This window comes from Parus major, chromosome 4 (assembly GCF_001522545.3).
Source record: "Parus major isolate Abel chromosome 4, Parus_major1.1, whole genome shotgun sequence".
NCBI classification, from domain to species: Eukaryota; Metazoa; Chordata; class Aves; order Passeriformes; family Paridae; genus Parus; species Parus major.
The window spans coordinates 33,273,483-33,288,134 of NC_031771.1; the positions used below are offsets into that span (position 1 = coordinate 33,273,483).

Consider the following 14,652-nt stretch of genomic DNA (forward strand, 5'->3'; position numbering starts at 1 on the left):
AGAGAGAAAGAGAGAAAGAGAGAAAGAAAGAGAGAAAGAGAGAAAGAAAGAAAGAAAGAAAGAGAGAAAGAAAGAAAGAAAGAAAGAAAGAAAGAAAGAAAGAAAGAAAGAAAGAAAGAAAGAAAGAAAGAAAGAAACCCACACATACCAGCTTTTCAAAATTAAAACAATAAGCTCCAAAGTATTCATTTTGGTATTAATATTATTTAACATTAAAAACTCCGGGAACTTCAAACAAACTTCTTGCAGGGAAAAGAAGGAGAAAATAACTATTCTCTGGAAACCATTTGTTCACAGCTCGAACTGTGCCGTGTTGGCTTAGAAACAAAACTCGAGACGCCCAACCCTGTCCCTCCTCCCCCCAGCATATATCTTTTCAGCACACATTTTAAAATAAATATCCCGACGAGCCTTCCCAAAATGCCTCCTTGTTATGAATTGATAGGGTACAACACACCCCAGCTGTGTGCCTGGGAGTTGGGATTTAGCCCTTTAAATGCCAGGACAACATCTTGGGGGGGGAAATAATTACGGCGGCTTCACCCCCTCCACTGGGTGCCTCGGGCGGGGGTGGGGGTCGCTCCGCCCGGTGTGCGGGAGGCGAGCGGGGGCTCCGCGGGTACCCGGAGTGCTGCTGCACCCCCTGGTGCCACGGCAGCCCCGCCGGGCCGCCCTCGCTGCGATGGGTGAGGACAGCCCCAGGAAAGAACCCCCAACTAAGTGAAGGAGAACATGGCACTTTTTCGGACTCTACCCTCAAGCTTTTTTAATTTTGTCATGCTTTTCGCCCTGCGGTTCAGCAAGTCAACATAAAAAGCATATTCAGTATCTAGTTTCAATAGAATTTAATAAAATAGAGAAAAGGTTGCCAGGGATCTCCTCGGAGGTGTCCTGCTTGGGAAACACGGGACCGAACCGGCACGTTTTTCATCCCAATGTAAAATTAATTGAACCTCGAAGATATTTAAGGTGGACGTTTACTTAGTAAAATTTTCCAGTAGCTGTTTTGTCTCAGAAGAGTGCTTATCATTAGTGAATAAATAAATAAAATCGCAGGAAGAATTCGCAGTGTGATCTTTTTGTGGCTTGCAACAGGTGCTGGAGGTGTTAGAGCTCTCTTCGGGGAGAAGGAAATGTACATACACACATATATGCATACACACACACACACATATACATACACACGTGTGTGTAGACCATTACATAAAATGACCACTTTGCTTTAAAAAATAACAACAACCAAAGGAAAAAAACCCAAAATAATAATGTTACCGTTTTAAACACCTTCTATGCTTATATATCTTACATTCGAAATATATTATATGATTTTATAATGTTTCAATCTCTGTTTTCTGGTCGATTTTAATGAGATACTGTAGTGAGAACCAGCGCCGCCCATCTTTAATAAGATGTATGTTTTTAATCTTGTGTTTGGGTACATCTTCTTAGGGTTGGACAAGGAAAAAATACCTTTGTTTTCAAAAATAAGAAAGACGCGCGAGTAATTGCAAATGACTGGACATATATTAAAATGATCGGCCATCATAAATAAAAAAGTATGATGAAGCACATACTTGAGGTGATATACCTCTAGAAAATGAGTTACAGTTAGTTACTGTCCCTTCTCGCCTCCCTGTATCCAGCACGATATTACCTTCTCTCAGCCAAGAGCAGGGGGAGAAAAAAAATTAAAAAAACCATCTCGAACTCGTTGTCCTTCGGGGAACACAGTTTCTAACAGCTGTTTTACAGAGGAGGAGTCAGTGACCAAAAAAACCCTGAGGAGTGAGCCCTTAGCCCAAGGTGATGCACAGCTTTTCAATCCATGCCTCCACATATATGTTTATGTCCACATATTCCTACAGCTACTGCTTAATGCACCAGCAGTGCGTTACTCTGGGAGAGGGAGTGCGTATAAAACCCTCACAGATCTAATGGTTTGAGGATGCCGCTTGTTTTGGGGAAGCTCCAGAAAGTTTAAAAACCGCGTGTGAAGATAATTTTTCCATTCCTTTAGCATCCCCCGCTCGGCGAGCGCAGACTCCCGCCGGGCCAGGTCCGGGCAGGGCAGAAGGAAGGAGCTGGGAGGAGGGCAGCCCCGGGATCCCCGGCCACCGCCTCCTCCCGCAGCCGGCTGTGCGTGACATGTGCCCGAGGAGCTCCCTCCGGGACCGACCGGCACTCCCTGCCCGGCCGCGGTGCCCAGGGACGGGCACATCCCCGCCTGCAGAAGCCTGCGCTCCAAACCACGCGTCCCTCCCTTTTACCCCCGGGACTTCCACCAGAATAAAGCCAGAACCGGTTTCCTAAAAGCAAATTGCCTTCTTCAGAGCCCTTTAAATCCCAGCCCTGCCCCGGGATACGGTGCACATCAGGATGCTGTTCGAAGGATGCCAAGGCAGCCCCGACCCGGGAAGTGCGGTGGATTCAAGGAGGGGGAGCAGTAAAACACTGAAAGTACTCGCAGCTGGCAGCTCACCGCAGTACCATGGCAGGAGGGGCTTCGGCGGAGACAGGGGGTCCCAGCCCCTGGGTTGCTGCCCGCGCCCACCGCCCACTCCCCAGCCAGTGTTGCTGAGGAGCTCCGGCAACGGAGAACAGCCTTTTTAAAATTTTTCTTTGTTTGAAATTTCTCCCAAAAGTGCGGAATTCACACGCAGGAAACAGCAGCAGGGGAACGAGAGGGTTCCCTGCTCTTGCGCTAGCCCAGCTGTCCCCCGGCCACAGCAGCTCCCCAAGCCTGCCTGCACCTCCCCGAGGATGGATGTGCTTCATGCCCTTGTCGCGCCTGGAAACTCAGGCCATCCTGAGGAGAACGTGTGCCTAAATAAAGATAAAACGTGCTATACATCACAGGCTTTCCCGGTTATTCTCAATGACTTGTCGATTCCTCCCCTCTCCCCATCCATCCCCCCCCCGGCACACGTGCAATGATAGAAAATGGTTTTAAATGACGAAGGGTCACGTAGAGCCATCCTGATCGTTTAGTAAAAATAACAGAGCTATTATAGAGCTGAAGGAAGGAGCCAGGGAGTTCACCCACACGTGCTTCAGTACTGTGCCTCGACTGAACACATACACATAGGCAAATGTATGAATATAAGTCTGTGTGTGTGTATATATATACACATATATATACACATTATATATATATACACATATATACAGATATACACATATCTACAGATATAGATATACATACATATACATATACATATATACATATACATACATACACACATACACACACACAGACATATATATATATATATATGCAGCGGCACCGTCCCATGTGACCTTCAGGACTCTCTCATTAGGCCATAAATACATGCACAGATGACATTGGGCGCTCCTGTATGGATGGGAGGAGGGGACGCAGAGGGGCTGCTTGTGTCTTTGGGATGGAAATGCACATAAAGCCTTTTATGAGAGTTCGGGAGACAGCAGTTGCTCACTAACCTACTTTTTTTTCGTGGTTTTTTTTCTTCGTCTCTATTGCCGAAAACTGGAAATAATTAAATTCTTTAAAGGTTTACTTTTGAAACCGTGGCTGGAGTAAACTATGATTCAGGTGTAAATAATTACCAAAGTCATGAAAGCAGCAACTGCTACATGTGGTTTATTCATTGCTTGCCTTTTCTTTTTTTTTATTTTTTTAAATCGTTTGATCATTTTCATCCCTAACTGTCTGCCAAATTCACATATTTGTAATTTACTAAACTTTATCGTTTCTACCAGGATAGGGATGTTATACATTAGTTTCCAGACCCGTCCTGCCCTGCCCTGGTGAAGAAGTCTGGCTGGATGCTCCTCAAGAAGGGATAACGCTATTACCCCGGTTTTAGAACTGAATAAAAGATGCTTCCCCTTTCATAAACGCTACCAGACCCACTCGATTTTAGACTCCGGAGAAGAAATGAATTATTAAAGGAAAGAAATTGTTTAAACACAATAGCTACTTGGCTAAATGAAAGCAATCCCTGGGGCAAGACTAGCAGGGTTTGGCCAGAGAGCACAATAGTAGAAGTATCCATTAAGCGAAAACCTTAGAGAGATAGGAGAGACGTGGATGTATAATATACAACATCTAAACAAAAGCCCAGGATTTACTTCACGTCTGTTTTCTTCAGACTGCTCCTACCTTTTTTCTTTTTTCTTTTTTCCTTTTTTCTTTTGCCTACACTTCAACCCATTTGACTCTTCAAACAGCCATGGTGGAAAAAGGCAGGAAACCAAACTTTTATTTCTTGCCTGTGTCCTATTTAAAAAAAAAAAAAAAAAAAATGCATAGTAATCCACCACTTGAACATGTTCTGCTGTTGTTAAAGTCTTTTTTATCGGGCTGTAAATTACTGCCACTCTGACAGAGAAGCCGGAAGTGTAAATCACACCGTAGAGCTGAAGTTATGAAAAACTTTGTTCCCTTTTCCACATCCCAGGAAGATCTCGGGGTTGCTGGATTGGGAAGGGAGGGGAAAGGCTTATTTACTATTTTCCTTCTTCACCAAACTGTTGGCTCCACGGTGCCTGGGACTTTGATGAGAAAGAATGGACAATGTGCAGAGTCCCTTCCTATGACACCCAGGCCACCGCCACTTGGGAGGTCCTTTGGCCTAATGCAACCACCGCTAACTGCTCCCAACAGGAGGCTCTGTGGATCAGGCAGGGTCACAATTATACTTCTGCTAAAGGCAAGAGTTGCCTTTAAAAAAAAAAAAAAAAAAAAAAAAAAAAAAAAAAAAAAAAAAGACAAAAGGAAAAGTGGGGGAGGGGGTGTGCGAGCTGTTGAATTAAAGCCTTTCAATTCGTTTGGGGAAGGAAAGACCGAGAGCGGGGTTAGTTGAAACCGTTTCCATCAGGCACGAACAAAATGAGGTTGCTTTCACCCAGAGGGAAATTAGGGAGAATGAGGTCCGAGGCGCTTCGCAAGGGGTACTCCGACCCCAGGGCTGCCACACCAAATCGCCCATCGGGAGCAGTGGGCCTTCCTCCGCGATTCTGCGAAGTGTTTTGAGGGCTCATCCGCGGACCGGAGTCCCCCCCCGGTGCCATACATTGCACGGGCATCGCTCCTCTGAGGTAGGGAGGAGAGGGCTACACAACCACGGTGCACAACGAGCTCTCAAGCATGAGCCATTTGCACGGAGGGGGAGAAGAACTCCAGGAGACACCACAGCAAATTTGCCTCTGATTTGGGCACTCGGGGGGCATCAATATTTTATGGAGGTGGGAGGACAGGAATGTTGAAAGTCATTATATGTCTCGGAGAGACAGGACTGTTAAAAACACGATCCTCTTGCATTTACGTGAAGAGGTGGAAAAAAGCGAAGAGGAGGGAAGATTGGGGGGTGGCCCGACCTCCTCCGCTTACCGGGACAGCGGCTGCCGGCCCCTGAGGATTCGCTCTTGGCTCGTCCTCCTGGCTCCTGGCTAACCGGCCGGGTGTGCTCCCAGCCCTGCCGGCCAGCCTTCCCCTACTCCTCCCGCTCTTCCTCCAGTCCCCCGTTTAAAGTCCCCAAAGTCACGCCGCTTCGTTACCTCCTCCGGCAGCCCGAGCCCCACCGGACCGGGAGCTTTGGGCGGATGCGGGTCCCGGCGGGCGGGGCACTGCGAGGGGTCTTGCCTTGTCCCCCCATTCCCACCCCATCCCCACGTCTGGGACAAGGGAACACCTCAGCCACCCAGCTTCGGGCAACTCTTTTCAAGGCAGCGAGATCCGACCGGGGGAGGAGGGACCGGCTCCGGCGATCACTTCGGCCGTCGGCCCCGCTCCCCGCCGCCCCCTGCTTACCTGGACCACGGTCCCCGTGCTCGGCGACGGGCTCTCAGCAGGACCAGGGTGAGAGGGGTCGCCTCGGGCCCCCGGGTGCACAAGGGCCCGGTCACGGCCCCCCGCGCACCCCAGAGAGATCCGGCGGGAGGAAGAGAGAGGGAGGAGAGAGGAAAAGCCTTTTTTCCCCCCTTTCTCTCCCCGTTTGAGCCGAAGTGACCCGCAGTATCTGGAGAAGGTTTTTGAAGACGTTTGGGAGGGAGGGAGAGAGTTTTCTGCTGAGAAACTCAATCTGCCATACAGTAGCGACTGCATCTGGGATCTGTCACCGCTGACAGCACCACAGGGCACAGACATGATGTTCCGCACAACACTGCAACTCCCCAAAATACCCTCCTCGCTCCCAAGGTATCTGCCGGGTTGCATCGCGCTCCTTTGCCAAAAGGGGGAAAGCAACCTGAGCCCCCGCAAACAAATACACCGAGGGGAAGGCAAGAGAGAGCAATCCTGTCTCCCCCTTCCTCTCTGCGATGCTGAGCACTCGGCCGCCGAGGACGCAAGGCGAGAGACGATGTCATGCTCGGAGGGCGCAAAGGCCGTAAATGTAGGCTCTCGTGCCGCTAGATTCCCGGGAATGACTTTAATGAATAATTTCAGAGACAGTTATGGCTTTAGGTAATTACTGCGCGGCTCTATGAAAACCAGATTTGGGAGAGAGGCAGTCAAGGCCGAGCAGTGTGCTTCGGCTCGCTCCTGCCAGACCGCTCCAGACACCACCTCCTTCCAGGGCCGCCCGACCCTCGGGCGTCCCCGGCCTCCCGCGCCCTCCCAGCTGCCGGGGTCCTCCTTCGGGCAGCGCTGCCAGCACCTCTGCCAAGGCTAGAGGCTTGTAGGGGGAGCACCTAATATTATTATTTTTAATCTCGTCCGCCTCCTGTATTTTCTGGCAGGACATTTCATTGTCTTTCAGGCCAGTTTTAGAAAACTCCTCTGGATTTGTACACGTATTTATCTTTTTTAAGAAGCTCATTATACGCAGCTGTTGTAGCCTATAGCCACATACGGCATGCAAACAGAGACCCCTATAGGAGAGTCGGCCTCTCTATTACCCCCACGTTTCCTCAGTAGACGGCACCGGCGGAACGATTCTACTGCTCTGCATTAAGATAGAATTGTACGTTTTCCTCCCGCGTCCTTTGGGCAACGGAGGGACTTGTTTCTGCTTTGCACAGCCTCCACGGGTAGCAAACGAAGGGCTCCGAGATGCGGGCCGGCTGATCTCCATTGTTTCGCTAACACATCACTGCTTGTTCCCAGAGGGCCGCTCCGGACGGCAGCCGTGCCTCGGCCCCAGCCCTGCGGCTCGCAGAGCCCCGCGCCCCGGCCAGGCAGGCCCGCAGGACACGGCCCCCGCTCCGCCAGCATCCGCACGGCCTCTGCCGGGGGGAGACGGCTCCAGCCTCAGGACAGGGGACTGCCCGGGGAGAGGTGCCGGGGCCACAGCCCCAGCCCTGCCACAGAGCCGTCGCCAGTCACACGTCTCCCATGAAGGATAGAAATAGGATTTTGCTGGGTTTTTTTTGTTGTTGTTCTTGTCGTTGTTTAGTTTGGGTTTTGGGTTTTTTGTTGTTGTGGTTTTTTTCGTTGTTGTTGGGTTGTTTTTGTTTTGTTAGGGCTCATTTCGCAGCTTTTATTTATTTTTTTTTCCTTTTACTTTAACAGCTTTTTAAAAATTCACTTACTCCCGCCCGACCCCGTGGGTCGGTGGCTGTGGTGGGAAGCCGAGCTCATAGCATACCGTTTGCACTGATTCAGAAAGGAAATGTTCCTTTTCCTTTCGAGATTACAGATAGACACAGAGGAGCGTTGCGGTATCTTAGGGGGTTTATTTTATTTTATTCTGCTGGAACAAAGAAATGGAAGTATTTTTTAATTTATTTTTAGGGTCACACAGGGCTTTGTTTTTCTTTTCTCCCTCTTCCTGGCAAGCGTATTTTACCGCGAGAATTTAATCCTTCAGATAAATTGTCTAACATTATCTTTTTCCTCTGGAGACGAGATCAACTGCTTTCTCATCCACCCCCCCGCCCCTCCTTCTTGGTAGTAGCACCGATTGTAATGTACAGCTGGACAAGTGTCAGCCGTCCAAGACTGCGAACAGCCAGTGGAGGATTAAGTTGTATTTATTCAATTATTATTCTTTTACCTCCTTGGGGGAAAAAATAGAGTGATACGAAACATAAAAAAAAAAAAAAAAAAAGAAAATGTTGAAGTAAAAGGTTTGTCAAAATAAGCGTATCAAACGTGGTTTTGGGTCCTGCTGAGCCAAGGCTTCCATGCTGGCTGTTCAGCGTTACCGTCAGCCAGCCCCAGCTCTCAATTAGAGGCGACTCATTAGGATTTAATAGCAGGTGCAAAGCCATCTCCTTGCCAGCAGCACTGCCGTTTGGGTAGGGAATCGTCTTGTTTTACAGCAACCCCCAGCTCTCCCGGCTCGTTCTAAACCCGACTACCACTTCGGATAACGGGGTGTCAGCGCGCCTGCGACTGCCCGCGCGTAAGCGTCGCACTTTGTTCGGCTAATTTCTCCTTGCCAAGACATAAGGTGGAAATCTGCCTGGCTCGGTATTTATTTTGGAAGACAGACAACGCTGTGAGCGAATGCGCCGGGAGAAATCGGGCAGAGATAAAGCAAGCGCTGGGCCGGGGGCTGGGGGGAGTAACCCCGCCCGCGGAATGCACCGTTTTTGCTTTCTCCAAGTCCCAAACAGACGAATAAACAAACAACCTCGGCGGCAAACTCAGAAGAGACAGAGCCTCCGGAGTTCAAAACCGGGCTGTACCGAGGAGCCCCGGGGCTGGAGTGCCGCGTCCCACTGCACCCGCATCCCAGCTGGCGGCCGCTGCCGGGCCGGGGCTTGGAAAGCGTCGCCGTGATTACACCCAAGTGGAGAGCAGGATGGCTCCGAGCCGTCTGATCTGACGTCAACATGTCTCTAGCTCCTCGCTGCAAGATAGAGGGAGCAGAGCCGGGGGAGGGACGGCTCTAATCATTCCCAGATGTCTCTAATAGCAGATATAAAGACTTATATAGTGTCTGAGAATAAATTTGTAATCAATGCTCTAAAATCGCATCATCAAAGCAATGGTGTTTCTAGGGGAAAATGGGGTTGGGGGAGGGAAAACCGAGGAAGAGAGAGACACACACCACGCTGGTTTGGAAGGGGAAGAGGGAGATACAGGGAACCTCAGAAATCCGCTGGCCTCGCGCATCACCCGGCTTTGCTAGAATTTATGTGAATATATAATTCAGATAACAACTCTGTTTTACTCTCCATTGTAGGTGACAAGCTGAAACAGCTGAACAGTAATTGTCCAATTAGAAATAGAAAAGATCCGAACTGGTTTGCAAAGGCACATATTTCATGGCGCGCAGAAAAAAAAAATAATCCCAAATTAAAAATATATAAAACATTGATAAGCCCCTCGTTACAGCAGAGGGGATTATGTCTGTAGGCGTGCGGAATGCGTTTCCTTCCCATCGCTACTTGGAGATTTCTTCTGGGGGTATTTGTGAGCCGCTGGGCGAGTACGTGTGAAAAAGGAGGATTAAGGTTAGGTTTCCAAGCGCAAAAGGAGGATATTTTGCTTAGAGGTTTTATTATTGAGCTTCTCTCCCCACCTCCTTTCCCATCTTTCAAGTTCATGCTGTCTCCACGGCATCCCTCAGTCCTGTTTATACCCCACGTATGGCCCGACGCTTGTTCTGGGGGTGTCTTTGGCTTGGCCGAGAGGCCCCGCTGCACCTCTTTGACAACGATATCAAACGAGAAATAATTATTGCAATAATCTTTTGGGGCAAAGAAGAGCTCCTGGGAACCACGGGGGAGAGGGGGAGTATTTGCGAAAAAAAAACAACAAACAAATCCAAAAAACCTCCAAAAAAACCCAGACCACAAAACAAATTAAAACAAAGAAAAAAAGGCCCCGCGACATTTTTATCTCTTTTGCTTGCCGGAGTGCGGGCATGGCATACACATCCGATAGCAACGAGGTCCTGCATGCTGCAGAGTCCCCCAAAACTCAGTACTGCCAGCGGCTGATAGGCTCGCTGCCAGCAGCGGAGCGCAGAGCCGCCCCCTCGCTGCGTCCCGGCTTTCCAAAATCCGGACTAGCTCTAAAAATCCGCTCTGCTGTCTGCCTCGGGCCCCCCAGGGGACACGCAGCCGCTGGGGAGGTCCTCGCTGTTTCGGGCGTGCAGCCGGGCGCGCACCCCGGGGAACCGAGGGGCCGCTCCTTGGGAGGGAAGGGGAGGCGGGACGTCACCCGGGGGAGTTTTGTCGCTCTTCCTTTTCAAGGGGATAAAAAAAATTAAAATGCTGTGTTCTCTTGAGAGAGAGCCGGGGGTCTCACTCCCTTAGCCATGAAAGGAGGCTACAAGTCTAAAAGACGGATCCGTGACTCAATCTGAGTGGACAGGGCTTCAGCGACCCGGCTGCTCTCCGCCCTGCCCTCCCTTCTCTCTTCCTCCCTGCACCCATAGAGAAAAGTTGCAGAGTGGGAAAGGCTGCTATCCCTACTCTTACATGCCTTTAACCTTGGTAGAAGCTCCCAAAAAGTTTTGGGCCCGAGGAATTACAGGGCAGATGGACGGGATGCCGATGCCTCCGGGTGCAGGCAGGATGCGGAGCGCAGCGCTCTGCTGTTATCAGGCCCTGGCTCCTCCGGCGGAGAGCTGAGGCCAGGGCACTGACATCCCCATCTACCATCAATTTACCTTCTGCTTCCCCATTTAGCTTTTAACGTCAAAACCTACATTTTTGTCGGCTCCGGTCTGTCTAGGGCTCCTGTGATTTAGCTGCGGGAATGGCTGCTCCTGAGAAAATAGCAACATCCTCGTTAGTGAGCAATTAAAAGAGATCCTCCTTAGCGGATTCACAGGGGTTTTCGGTTCTGATAAACTGACGTTACAAAACCGGAAAATTACTCATGGGAAAATATTGGACGGCTATTCGGAGACTGGATATTGGAGCTGCCCGCGGGCCCTACCGCGCATCCCCCGGAGGAGTTGCAACCCGGTGACTCGGTCGAGGGAAGACACAGCTTCTGCAGAGAGGCTGCCCATGATGTGCTCCACCGCAGCATTCGCAGCCACCCCTCACCCTTTTTATTTTTCCCTGTGCCGCTACAAAAAAAAATAAAAATTATTTGAGTAGTGAACGCAGAGTGCGAGAAGCTCCAGTTCATCAGCTGGGCAACTAATAGGCAAGGAAAAGCAAACAAGGGGGCTTCTCTCCAAGTGTTATAAACAGAGGCAAGTGTCTGTAAACACAGACCCATGCCGGAGAGCAGAGCCGGGCTGCCTGACCCGACGGGAGGGAGGGCACATCACTTTTGTCTGGTTGTTGTAACCCCGCAACCTCCTCACTGTCAGCAGGGGCGGCGAAACGGCGCAGGGGCTCCCTTATCTTTTTATGGGCAATTGCACATCTACCTACGCTTACTGCTGGGTCTCGTTGGGAGCCACTTCCTTGGGCACGGTGGCACGGGAAGGCCGGCAGGTATGCAGCCCTGGACCTGGAGAGAGAGCCAGCTTGGTTTAAGTTGATGTGATTTATATAAAAGTTTAAAATACGAGCCTTAATTTTATTATGGAAAAGGTGAAAAACCTTGCCCTTAATCAGGAATGGACCAAAAATACCTAGATCAGCTTCCTTTAGTGACAACCTTTAATTTTTTTCCCTGTGTACCTTCAATACAGAAGGATGCCGCGCATTTCACAGCACTGAAATCTGCACCTCACCCTGGTACTGGGGAGCAGAAAAGTCACCAGACTGGCACCGGGACCCTTGCAAAGGGCTCTATGGGCAGGGCGAAGTATTTAAAGGAAGAGAGATCCTGTTGGGGAAGCAATGAACATACTAAAGAGAGCCAGAGCTTGGGCTGCTGCAGTTTGCAGCTGGATAAAAAAGGTTAAAATAATTATACTCGCTGCAGTGTACTGGAAACGTGCAACCCAGGAGAGTTTTAGGAACCACAAAGTTAATATTAAGTTCACCGTAGCTCATTGTAAATCTTACATAGTCCCTACAGCACCACCCCCCCCCCCCCCCCACCCCCCCCCAGACCCCCGCAAATCCCTTGCCTTGTTCGCTCTTTCTTTCTTGACGTAAAATTACCTGCTACATAATCACTCCGAGCAAAGCTCACCAGCCTCCCTCGCCTGCCTCCGGCCCCTCTCCGAGAAGCCGCCCCCGCTCCGGGCCCGCGCCTGGCACCGCCGCCGCCCGGGCTCGGACGGCACGAAAACCGCGCATCTCTGCTACTCCTGAGCCGCCCGGGGTTTGCACCCTTGTCCATTTCCCGTTCGCAATAGGTCTCCTGCATGGAGAACACCACTACAAGGAATTCCTATTCGGATGAACTGCCTGTTTCTGTTCAACACTCGGGGGGCTGAGAGATCCCTCCCTCCTTTCATTCAGTCACTTGTTTAAAAATAAAATTAGGAGCCATCTTTATAATTTAGTTTACTTCCGAATATTTTAAATATTATGAAAAAAAAAAGCCATAAACAACGCTGTTATTCAAAACATTTTGAGGTATAAAACATAAAAAGATTTGGATTTTCTTTTTTTCCTTTTTCTTTTTTTTTTTCTTTTGTTTTGTAAAAAACACACACAGTGGTTTATTGAGTACTTACAACGTTTACACCTTCAATATTAATTAGATTCCACTTTTTCCCTTACGGACGGAAGTGCACATAACCAGTAACTGTTGAAAACATCTTCAAATACCGAACGACCACAACAAAATTACAACACTAAATACCGAGTCAATCGAAACATTGGTGCAACTGCTTCTGTTGAAATATAGCTTTATAATCCCATGAATATTTATATCCAAAAGGCCAAGTATTAAAGATACACTTCACATACACACTAATGCCAGGGAGGGATTTTTTTTTCCTTTTCTATGATTCTGTTTTCCCCACGTGTTTTATACAGAGCAAATAACATTCACAAAACATTTAGAGACATTACCCCTTACCAAGCTGGAGTTTCCTCTTCATATATGGAATGCTTTTTCCCTCTCCTTCAAATATCCACATTTTGGGGGGTTGGGGGAGAAATTGCACATAAATAAACTGGACGATTCCAAATACAAAGAGTCCTCAGAGGAGAGCTCACTACCGAGACTAAGAGGACGGCTCCTCCAGTCCTGCCGTGCTCACTGCTTGAGCTCCAAAGCCCAGACATGCTGCGGCCAGCCAGTCCTCCCTTTGGTTTTCTTATCGTTGCTGCTAACTGTGCTTTTCAAGATTTCGTTCTGGGGAGACAGGATGCGAGGGGAGAGACAGAAACAGAAGGGGGAGAGGAGAGAAAAAAAAGGTTAGATATATTCCTCCCCTTTCTATGTCTCATCTGCTCTGCTTCGAGATCGAAAACTACGAAGACACCCGAACTCATCGAGGCCTGCGGGCTTCAAGAGACATAACGGGGACCCCCACGGGATCTCTCCGCGGGCGAAGCCGCCGCCCGTGGGAGCGGCCTCGCGTGGTGCGCGCCCGCCCGTGGAGCCCTGCGGAGGCCGGCTCCCTCTCCGTGCCACCCCGCTGCTCTGTGGCGGCCGGAGCGCGGGGCTGCAGGCTCAGAGGCGCCAGCTATCCACGGGGATTACGATAAGGCCCCCCCCTAAACCATCCCCTCCCTGATTGCGGGGAGAAGCTGGGCACTGGCACGTACCGGGGCAAAACATCGGACTTGCGGCCGCTAACTTATGCGGGAATCATTCACACGCGAGCACGCCATGGGGCCTACACGAAATTGGGCTTGCGCTGCCTCGTCTTAACCAAATCCCTCGTTAAAAATCAAAAAAGTTGAAACGCCGAGTGCAGGGGCAGGAGAGTCTCTCGCTGGGAACCTCGCACTTGCCGAGGGCTTAAAGCTGGGCTGGGCTTAGCAGGTAATCATGCTTTCAGATTTTCATTTAAGAGAGCAGAGGCTTGCCTCCTGCGAGATCATGGTTAGGGATACGGGACGAGCAGCAGCCCGGGAATATCCTCCCCGGGGGGCCCTAATATGTGGCAATCTTTTCCCCGAGGCTGCTCTCATCCGCCCGGTCGGATCCGGACGCCGACGGCCGCTCGCAGCCGCGCACGGTCCCGCTTTTGGCCCGCAGCTACGGCCAGGGACCGGTGGGACGGAGGCGTCCCCCACGGACGTGCCCCGGCCACTCTGCCCAGCGAGGAGCCGGGCGCGCTCGGATGGGGCCCCGGCGGGCGACCGAGCGGCCTCCCCTCCGCGGCTCCCCCGCCCCGTCCCGCCCCGTCCCGTTCCGAAGCACTGACCAGCTCTTTCTTCCTCTTCTCTTCCTTCACGTCTGTCTTCTTGATCTCTGCCTTGAAAGCCTCCGCCTCCCCGTTCTGGTCGTCCTTCGCCAGCAGGTCCATGAGGTAGGCGATGTAGCTGGTGGCCAGACGGAGAGTTTTGATCTTGGAGAGCTTGGTGTCGGCGGGCACGTTGGGGATGCACTCCCTCAGCTCCGCGAAGGCGCTGTTGATGCTCTGAGTCCTGCGCCGCTCCTTGCGGTTCGCCGTGCCCCTGCGTTTCACCGGCCGGGGCCCCCCGAGCCCCGGCGGGCCGTTCCCGGGCGGCACCCCCCCGTAATGGGAGTGGTCCATGCCCGGCGCCCCGTTGGCGTACTCAGGGCTGTAGGACAGAGCCATGCTGTAGTCGGGGGGGGACATCTCCGGGTGGCTGCTGATGAGCCAGCCGTGGAAGTAGGGGTTCTCCTCGTGGCCACAGCGGGTGGCGGCGGCGGCGGCGGCAGCGGCGGCGGCAGCGAAAGGGTAGCCCTCATGGTGCACCACCGGGTGGTGGGGG

The 14,652-nt window shown here is 51.0% G+C and overlaps 2 protein-coding genes and 1 long non-coding RNA gene across 5 annotated transcripts in view; all 3 read right to left on the reverse strand.

Moving 5' to 3' along the window:
* The window catches only part of LOC117244272, a 20,341-nt gene extending 13,682 nt beyond the window's left edge, over positions 1-6,659 (reverse strand). Inside the window, exons 1-2 of one of the 3 annotated variants that reach the window (XR_004497028.1) lie at positions 5,792-6,659; positions 4,142-4,258 (exon numbers count right to left, since the gene is read on the reverse strand). Coding sequence is in view for 1 of the 3 variants with exons in the window: in XM_033513800.1 (XP_033369691.1) it covers positions 5,792-6,196 (405 nt within the window). In the remaining 2 variants the exon portion in view is untranslated. The remainder of the gene's footprint in view (positions 1-4,141; positions 4,259-5,791) is intronic. The other 2 variants (XR_004497027.1, XM_033513800.1) reach the window with 2 other exon arrangements.
* Positions 6,660-7,937: 1,278 nt separating this feature from the next.
* Positions 7,938-11,057, reverse strand: LOC117244309. Its single transcript, XR_004497130.1, has 2 exons — positions 9,453-11,057; positions 7,938-8,777 (listed from the first exon to the last, which is right to left on the reverse strand). It is a non-coding gene; the product is annotated as an uncharacterized LOC117244309 (long non-coding RNA).
* Positions 11,058-12,413: 1,356 nt separating this feature from the next.
* Positions 12,414-14,646, reverse strand: HAND2 (heart and neural crest derivatives expressed 2). The gene is made up of 2 exons (XM_015623599.3): positions 14,118-14,646; positions 12,414-13,096 (listed from the first exon to the last, which is right to left on the reverse strand). Exons 1-2 carry the CDS (start codon positions 14,514-14,516, stop codon positions 12,998-13,000), a joined length of 498 nt encoding a protein of 165 aa, XP_015479085.1. The 5' UTR covers positions 14,517-14,646; the 3' UTR covers positions 12,414-12,997.
* Positions 14,647-14,652: the final 6 nt, after the last annotated feature.

What these genes read in the sequence shown, in the direction of transcription:
- HAND2 (XM_015623599.3), bottom strand. Translation starts at nt 14,516, where the DNA reads ATGTCCCCCCCCGACTACAGCATGGCTCTGTCCTACAGCCCTGAGTAC. An exon ending in AGAAGAGGAAGAAAGAGCTG is followed by an intron (nt 13,097 to 14,117) that starts GTCAGTGCTTCG and finishes CTGTCTCCCCAG; the next exon opens with AACGAAATCTTGAAAAGCAC.